Below are 9,832 nucleotides of genomic sequence, written 5' to 3' on the forward strand. Positions count from 1 at the left end.
ACGGCAAATATTTTGATATAGGGTATAAGCTGATACAATCATTTATTGCTCAGGACGACTGCTTGTAAGGGTTCATGTTTAGATACATCGAGACGGCAAATATTTTGATATAGGGTATAAGCTGATACAAGCATTTATTGCTCAGGACGACTGCTTGTAAGGGTTCATGTTTAGATACATCGAGACGGCAAATATTTTGATATAGGGTATAAGCTGATACAAGCATTTATTGCTCAGGACGACTGCTTGTAAGGGTTCATGTTTAGATACATCGAGACGGCACATATGGTGCTATATAAGCTGATTCAAGCATTTATTGCTCAAGACGACTGCTGAATCGTTTTGACAACTCCAAAGTCTGAAGAGGAATCTTTACCAAGACAATATCGGTCCACTCCGGTAGAGGTGGTGGTGGTTCCTCCGTGACACCATAAGCCGATCTTCTCAGTAATCCTGGGAAATGGTAGAGCGAAGCGCAGTGTCAAGCAGTGAGTTTGCACTCTATATTTAAAGGGTTGATATTAAAGGAAGCAATCTATCTTCAACGCTTAACTTAAGATATATCTTATAATTTATTATGAATATTAAGTCATGTAGTATGAATGTAAATATTAAATATAGAATATGTAAGTATAATATTGCCAATTACAAGGTGTGTGTCTGTAAAAGAATTTAATGGATTGCATCTACTGTTATCATGATATAAGATTTGATATGTATCTTATATCATATAATAAGATATGTAAGATAAGATTATCTTACATTATACACTCCGTTCGTAATATAAGATTATGGATACTGGCGTTCAAGTGGTATAAATAAATTAAATGGTCAAGTTCGATGCAATCTGACCAACAATTGTGTAGATTCTGGTGGAATGTGGATATTAAGTATAATTGGATAAACAAACGAGTTATGTTCTAAGAAAAAATTTCCTGAAGGGTTTGTAAGCACTCTGGAAACAAGTAGACGTTTTGAAGGATAAAACTCTTCATCATGACGATCGTGTTTTTTGGGTTAAACTTACTTTTATCCCATGATATTTAAACTAAAAAGCCAGAGACAACGCTTCCTTACTCACTCTATCCCTGTCTTATCACTCAGCTTCACTTCGTCGTTTACAACAGGTACACTCTTAACTTTTCATCTGGCACATCGCCGTTTAATGAGGGACTGGTATCGGCGACACTGTAAAGCGATGGTGAGCAGGGACTAGAGGGACTGGTATCAGCAACACTGTAAAGCGATGGTGAGCAGGGACTAGAGAGACTGGTATCGGCGACACTGTAAAGCGATGGTGAGCAGGGACTAGAGGGACTGGTATCGGCAACACTGTAAAGCGATGGTGAGCAGGGACTAGAGGGACTGGTATCGGCAACACTGTAAAGCGATGGTGAGCAGGGACTAGAGGGACTGGTATCGGCGACACTGTAAAGCGATGGTGAGCAGGGACTAGAGGGACTGGTATCGGCGACACTGTAAAGCGATGGTGAGCAGGGACTAGAGGGACTGGTATCGGCAACACTGTAAAGCGATGGTGAGCAGGGACTAGAGGGACTGGTATCGGCGACACTGTAAAGCGATGGTGAACAGGGACTAGAGGGACTGGTATCAGCAACACTGTAAAGCGATGGTGAGCAGGGACTAGAGGGACTGGTATCGGCGACACTGTAAAGCGATGGTGAGCAGGGACTAGAGGGACTGGTATCGGCAACACTGTAAAGCGATGGTGAGCAGGGACTAGAGGGACTGGTATCAGATCGGCGACACTGTAAAGCGATGGTGAGCAGGGACTAGAGGGACTGGTATCGGCGACACTGTAAAGCGATGGTGAGCGTCGATCTGTGTTATCCCGGATTCTCAGAAGCGCGTCCTGAGAAAGTTCTTTCAGAGACAGATATATGAATTATTTTCTCTTACAAAATTTTTTAATTTGGATTAACTTTGCGTTATTAATTTTGTTTTACTTATTAGTAATATGTAAAAATAAATCAAATCGGACTATTTTAAACCTTGTTTTGGTAAAATAAAAAATATTATATGTAGCCTAAATTTGATTTTCAGATGTAAACCCCAAAAAGTTCTTTCAATGTCACAAATGATTAATTTTCCTCTTACGATGATTTTAAATGTTTATTAACATGGTGTTATTAGACTTGCTTTATTTATAATATATGTGTAAAAATACATACTTTCTCTTTTGACTACGGTGGGATGTAAATATATATTTTCTGTTCTATGATCGTCTGTCTATCAGTCGCAGGACATCTCGAGAATAATTAAATTTACTTAAAATGTATTGACAATCTATTGACATGCAACCTCAGCAAAGACTGTTAGGCGAGACGTGGTGTGGCGTACACCTTGTACTCAGTACTTAAGTGAGTAATGTACATCTTCCTTTAATTCACTAGGAATGCACTTTTACCTCCCGACTCCTTGTATTCACTACCACCGTTGGTTTAATAATATTGTTGGTCACAGTGACTTAGAAAACATAATAAAATACGTATCTCTCTATATAAACAAGCAAATAATAATATTATAAACAAAACAAAATAAAACGTTGTAGGCTATTGTTTGTTATTTGGTTTTCTAAAGGTGGTAACTAAATAAATTATATTCCTCTGTGTGATATAGCATGTTTATTTTCGAGTCATAAATTGAGAGGTTCCGAACTGTTTATTGTTTTGTGATAAGGTAAGGGAGCACGGTACTTCTCGAGACCGGAGTTTAGTCCGATTACTTATAGTAATGTCAAACTGGCTCCCTGACCTTATTTCCAATCGGATAAATACGATTTTTATGTCATTGAACTCGTTATTTTATTGCCCGTGGATGCAGTGATTGCTTTTCCAATAAAGTACTCAGAAACATTATTAAGCGCAATGTTATAATTACTATTTTAAATTCATTTTTTATGACGTAAGCTGAATTACTTTTATAGCAACATATTCTTCAAAATACCTTTTCGTTCGTCAAATTATCTCATTTGGGTAGGTGAGGAGAACTGTTGTCACCGATGGGAGTGGTGCCTGACAGTCTGCCTACTTGTTAAACTCGCCAGATTGATTATTGACCAGAAGAAACTAAACAGACATGTGCAGCTGCCTTCATCCTGAGGGAGGAGTGTATCAATATATTTGTATCGAAAGTAAAGACAGATATTTGGTCGGTCCAGATGAGACTACTAGACGCTTAGTAGCTGACCTTTCCAACGGGCAATATGGAATAATAAGAAAAGAAGAAAATATATCTGTGGTACTCGAGCCTGAAAGATAACAAAAATGAATGTTATCCAGTTGAAGAATAAATTTAATTTATTAAACCTACAAAAGAGATGGAATTAAATAGAAAATTTAAATTTTCCACTAGTTTTCCTTTTTTTTATTTATATAACATTTGCGGTTTTTACTATTAATATAGACATTGTAGTATGTGTTTGTATTAATAAAAATAAGACGCAGCTACTCGTTGTTTACCATATCTCGTATACTGTGTTCTTACAGGAAAAATTACTAATAATGAGATTATGTAAATAAATATGTTGTGTTTAGATGTTATATTTTAGTTTTATTTTCTAGTTGTTATACATATAATATTCTAAACAATGGATTACAGGTAAACTGATCGTTCTATCTAATTTCACACGTATAGTTAAAAATGTTCACAAATATTAAAACATCGTTTTTATTAATTATTTAATAATTATTCGTATTGATTATATGATATTTAGTAGCCTTATTTCTTCCTTTTCAAACCACATTACATAGGATTTAATAGTTCTGTAATATACATTTGCACTAATGTACTTTAACTTATACCGCTAAATATGGATATACTTACAAGATTGAAACATTCTCAACTCTTGTCCGGTTTTAGCGATTGAAGTCTCCTCTGTGCACCAGCCGCGCCGCGCCGGTTCGATATTTCCAAGTCGGTCTTTTTGATATTTCCCATATAAATGCCTAATAAATGATAAAAATATCAAAACAAGCGTCAAACAATCGATTCCACTAGTTGGTGGCTCTTTAACTCGCACAAAAACAATAACTAAGATCCGCCAGCTTCACATAACTCGCATAACACGTTTCACGGTCATTCCTTAACAGAGTGCGGAAGAAGCAGTTCTGTAATAAACAATCACGTAAGCCTAATTTAAAAAAATGCAAAATTGTGGAAAAGACTTATATTTTTACACTAAACTAATTTTAAAATAAATCTACGTCTTATAAACTTTCCAAATTATTATAACACGGAAAGCTATTAAGTTTTGTATAGAAGAACAAACACCTCCCTACTGAATAGTGAGGTTTTTTATGAAGGGCAAATTGACAGTTTGACGCTGTAGTAGAACTAATCAAGATGGTTTTAGAGGGCTAGATGATCGTAGTGTATCTGCCACTTTAATAGTTCCAATCTCATCTCACATCGTACACGTTTCTACCGGGTTTCCTAATCACAACAATGGTTCGTCGCTACACAACGACATAACTCCTTGTGTTCATTAAAAATTCAACTTTTTCTAGAACAAACGTATCTTTGAGTTTTATATAGTGGTGTTCAAACAATTCAATCAGATGAATTTAAAAGAACAACATTCCAAAAATAAATGTAAGTAATTATTTTTTGTCTGCCCTATTTGAAACTTGAATGTGGTGCGGCCGTTCATGTAGAGGAAGTCCACACAATTACGTGTGTTCAGAGTCCCCCCCCCCCCCACCCCCCCCCCCCCCCACCCCCCCCCCCCCCCACCCCCCCCCCCCCCCACCCCCCCCCCCCCCCACCCCCCCCCCCCCCCACCCCCAAACCTCCTACCCAAGATGATGGGTTTGCGCCCTTAGCATGGTGAAGGTTAATTTGTATAAGGCGCATATTTATGCTTTGTTTAATTTTTTTTGTATTTCTTTACTCATTGTGTTTCCCATGAGTAGTAGTGGAGATCTAAAGGTCATCTCAAGCATCGTCTAGCTCTACTTGGGGAAGGCTATGTTTAAAACTGGAGGTCGCCAGGTATCCAGAGTTCACATATTAACGACCAAGCACACACTTGGATCACGCAGCCTTCGGCATATGCTGTTCCACCTTGGCTTGGATAAAGAGAGAAATTTAGGTTTAGTATAATAGAGTATAGTTGGAGCCAGATTTTTGGGAAGTTTTCCCGATAGGTGAGGGTAGTAACGAAATGAAAAATGAGTGTGGTAAGGATAGTCAGAAAGAAGCCTGCCAGATCAGCTCAGCCTGAACGGAATAATCAAAGAAGTCAAGAATTGGATCCGACAGTTCCCAGGTGCGCGCACACGAAAATACAGCACTTGAGAAGAAAGAAGATGGCTGTGCATGTGCTTCATGGACGCTCTGGCTTGGCACATGTGTTGGGGTATGATGACCCCGCCACTTCCACACCCTTGTGTTCCAGTCTTAAGTTCAGCAGTTCAAATCCCAGCAGCTGTATTTTAGTTACTTTTTGTTTGTGTTTGGCAATGGAAGGTTTGGTGAAGGTGATTATTGTGTTTATAAATATATTATTAAAGTTTTAAATTAAAAATTATTTTTTATTAACGCTTTAAGTATTATAATAAGCATAGGCGTATCAAGGGGGGGGGGAGGTTAGGGGGTTGTAAACCCCCGATTGGTACAAATATTCAAGGTATAATTTAAATTGCGGTAAACTGAAAGTATACTTGTAGTCGAACAATGTAACATAGTTCAGTTTTGTTTTGATTTGTGTGATATATTACTATAACAGGTGACACAGTAAACCACAAGACTCGTGCTTTCGTAAGTTTTGGGAATGATGAGTCTGTCTGCGACCCGTGGGGGTTGACAAACATAATACAGACCTCTCTTCCTGCGCTTTGGGCGAGAGAGACAGCGAACAAACGCCATGAACCAGTCATCTCTTTGAACGGCAAATTTTGCAATAGTCTTAACGTAGTTTTCATCGCTTTTGTTGTTGGCGCTAGTCGTGCATTAGTGACTTGTGTTATTATTGAATATAAAGTTATAAAGCTATCAGAAAGTATTAAGTATTTTAATCCTTTTGTTCTCATTTGTACAAGCCTTCTTGAACATGAGTCTATTGCCTTGACCTCCGCCTGAAAAACCGTGGCATGTCTTCCCAATGGCACAGCCATGTTAACTCCTGGTCCGTATATTCCTAGACTCCTTTTGTAGGGTAGGCCTCCTTTTTAATCCATTTCTCCCTACTTTCGATAGAGACCGTATATGGGTTATCAAAGGAGTATTTCTTAACCATTGCATCTGACACATCGGTTAGCATTTCAGCCTCAGGATATACCTACAATATCTCCATGTGGCATTCTAAGGAGGTAGTATTTATTACCTTTGTTCCTAGAAGTTTCATTGCGACCGGCTGTTTTCTCATCACCTCCTGCCCCAGAGGAGTGTATCCCTAGTGTTAGACAGGAGCTCATCGCTCCCGTGATGCTTGAGCAAGCTAGTCTTTGAAGACTCTGTAGCCTTTCAGCAGCTCTTGTTTGTTCTACTTTCGGCCACCACACTAAGGCAGCATACGTGGACCATTGGTTTTATTATAGTTTCGTAAATCCAACAAATCATTCTGGGTTTCAATCCCCATTTAAATCCAAATAGTCTCTTACAGGCCCCAAGGGCCGTTGTCGCTTTGCATATTATGTTTTCAATGTGTGAGTTCCAAGTGAGCTTTTCATCCAGGATTAAACCCGGTATTTTACTTCTTTAGATTGGTTTATACTGATTCCTACCAGGACAGACTGTGTAAGCTGGAACTTTCTGTTCCTGGTAAAGGTTATCATATTTGTTTTAGATGGGTTGTTCCGTATATCTTCCCAGACACCAGTTGCTTATGAGGTTTAGTTCTTCTTGAATTAGGCGTCCCAGCGTGCCTTTGTTTTTTTCCTTTGACCATAAGCACTAAGTCGTCCGCATAACACAATAGCCCCCTCTTCTCTGCTTTGCTAAGATCATCTACCACCATCGCCCACAGAAGAGGAGACATAACTCCCCCTGAGGGCAGCCTTTCCGGGCCGTGATTGCGGCAGATTCATCTCCGTACTTTGCTTTTACTTGACTGCTTTTTAGGAAGGCTACTATCCAATTGACTACATCCGGGGGAACTCCAAAACGTTCCATAGCAGTCTCCATGGATTGATATGCAACTCGGTCGAAAGCTCCTTCAATATCCATAAAGACGTTGACTAGGGCTTCCTTTTCGTCGACGGTGTTCTTCACCGCTTCCACTAAGCTGTGGAGAGTGGTAGTAGTTGATTTACCTTCTATATACGCGTGTTGAGTGGGACTAAGTTGGTGGTCTGGTAAATATTACATTCCTTATGTGTCTGTTTAGTATTTTTTTCCATAGTTTTCACCATGAAGGAGGTTAAGCTTATGGGTCTGTACGAGTTGGATTGAGTCGGATCCCTGTCTTTTTTCCGCACGAACACCACCAGTGCTGTCCTCTAGTTTTGTGTGTATATATATCCTAAGGCGTAACTGCTTCTAAACAGAATGATAAGAGTATTTAATAAGATGTCCAGCCCCTCTTGAAGAAGGGCTGGAAAAACTCCATCTGTCCCAGATTTAAATGGCTTGAATGATCTTATTGCCCATTTAATTCCTTCGAGTGTGAATATAGTCTGTTAGACCGCTGTCTGACTTTTGCAATCTCTCGTCTGGATCTCCCCTCGACTAGAGAAGCAGTTCTAAGGTCTCCTTCCTGTTCACTGTAAGGTCACCGTTGGCCTTTAATAAGGTTCCTATTGGGGTTAGTGTGATCAGTAGAGTTCTTTGGAGCCTGGCAGCCACTGGTAGGCAGTTAATGTTTTTGCAAAAGTTTCTCCAGGTTCTTCTTTTGTTCTTCCTTAGTTCTCTTTTGTATTCGTTTTGGGCATGTAGATAAGGGAGTCAATCACCTGTCCTTTTTGCCCATTTTATTAATTTCCGAGCATTATTTTTAAGTGTCTCTAGCCTCTCAGTCTGTTTTGTCTAAGAGGACAGTTTTTTCATAGGCCTTTGTTATAGCTTGTTCAACTAATTGTGCAGACCTTTCTAAATCAAGTTCATTTTTCTGGTAGGGTTCTATTTCCTCCAACTCTTCGGCTAGAGACACTCGGTATCCCCTCCAGTTGGTAGATTTAGGAACCCTGTGGGTCACGTTTTCCCCCCTATCTCCTCTATGTTGAACCTAATAGGGCAGTGATCCGATAGTGAGGCATCCTCTGAGACGTGCCACCTTACAATGTTATTATTTTTGAGTCCTGTGGATAGGGTTATGTCTAGGACTTCTTGTCTATTTCTGGTAATAAAGGTAGGACTGGACCCTCTGTTTTCCAAAACTAAAACATTACAGAACATAAACCGTAGAAGTTCCTCTCCTCTTGGGTTTATGTTTGCGCTTCCCCAGTAGGTATGGTGAGCATTGCAGTCTCAGCCGAGAATGAGGGGTGAACCTTTATCTCTGCAATAGTCTTTCTATTTCTTTTGGTGGACAGCTTGTTGATGGGTTGGGGAAGTAGGCTGAGACTATGGTAACCTCTTTCACCCCTTGCTGTGATGCCACTTTCACAGTAGCCGCCACAAGATCTCTTGTTATCAGATCTGTAATAGGAAAGGCTGTTATATTTTTGAATTTAGGATACATGTTCTAGGATTTTCAATTGATCGATCATATATCAGATTACCAACTTGAGTCGTCAATCCTTTGTTGATTCAAGGTTCCTGGATTAGGGCGATATCCAGGCCTGTTTAGATAAACCTCCTACCCAAGATGTTGGTTGCGCCCTTAGCATGGTGAAGGTTAATTTGTATAAGGCGCATATTTATGCTTTGTTTTAATTTTTTTTGTATTTCTTTACTCATTGTGTTCCCATGAGTAGTGGAGATCTAAAGGTCATCTCAAGCATCGTCTAGCTCTACTTGGGGAAGGCTATGTTTAAACTGGAGGTCGCCAGGTATCCAGAGTTCACATATTAACGACCAAGCACACACTTGGATCACGCAGCCTTCGGCATATGCTGTTCCACCTTGGCTTGGATAAAGAGAGAAATTTAGGTTTAGTATAATAGAGTATAGTTGGAGCCAGATTTTTGGGAAGTTTTCCCGATAGGTGAGGGTAGTACGAAATGAAAAATGAGTGTGGTAAGGATAGTCAGAAAGAAGCCTGCCAGATCAGCTCAGCCTGAACGGAATAATCAAAGAAGTCAAGAATTGGATCCGACAGTTCCCAGGTGCGCGCACACGAAAATACAGCACTTGAGAAGAAAGAAGATGGCTGTGCATGTGCTTCATGGACGCTCTGGCTTGGCACATGTGTTGGGGTATGATGACCCCGCCACTTCCACACCCTTGTGTTCCAGTCTTAAGTTCAGCAGTTCAAATCCCAGCAGCTGTATTTTAGTTACTTTTTTGTTTGTGTTTGGCAATGGAAGGTTTGGTGAAGGTGATTATTGTGTTTATAAATATATTATTAAAGTTTTAAATTAAAAATTATTTTTTATTAACGCTTTAAGTATTATAATAAGCATAGGCGTATCAAGGGGGGGGGAGGTTAGGGGGTTGTAAACCCCCGATTGGTACAAATATTCAAGGTATAATTTAAATTGCGGTAAACTGAAAGTATACTTGTAGTCGAACAATGTAACATAGTTCAGTTTTGTTTTGATTTGTGTGATATATTACTATAACAGGTGACACAGTAAACCACAAGACTCGTGCTTCGTAAGTTTTGGGAATGATGAGTCTGTCTGCGACCCGTGGGGGTTGACAAACATAATACAGACCTCTCTTCCTGCGCTTTGGGCGAGAGAGACAGCGAACAAACGCCATGAACCAG

The 9,832-nt window shown here is 39.6% G+C and overlaps 1 protein-coding gene across 1 annotated transcript; it reads right to left on the reverse strand.

Moving 5' to 3' along the window:
- Positions 1–1,162: 1,162 nt before the first annotated feature.
- On the reverse strand, positions 1,163–6,437 carry LOC124360967 (extensin-like). The gene is made up of 2 exons (XM_046815002.1): positions 6,347–6,437; positions 1,163–1,884 (listed from the first exon to the last, which is right to left on the reverse strand). Exons 1-2 carry the CDS (start codon positions 6,435–6,437, stop codon positions 1,163–1,165), a joined length of 813 nt encoding a protein of 270 aa, XP_046670958.1.
- Positions 6,438–9,832: the final 3,395 nt, after the last annotated feature.

The sequence above is a fragment of the Homalodisca vitripennis genome, chromosome 4 (genome assembly GCF_021130785.1).
Source record: "Homalodisca vitripennis isolate AUS2020 chromosome 4, UT_GWSS_2.1, whole genome shotgun sequence".
NCBI lineage: Eukaryota > Metazoa > Arthropoda > Insecta > Hemiptera > Cicadellidae > Homalodisca > Homalodisca vitripennis.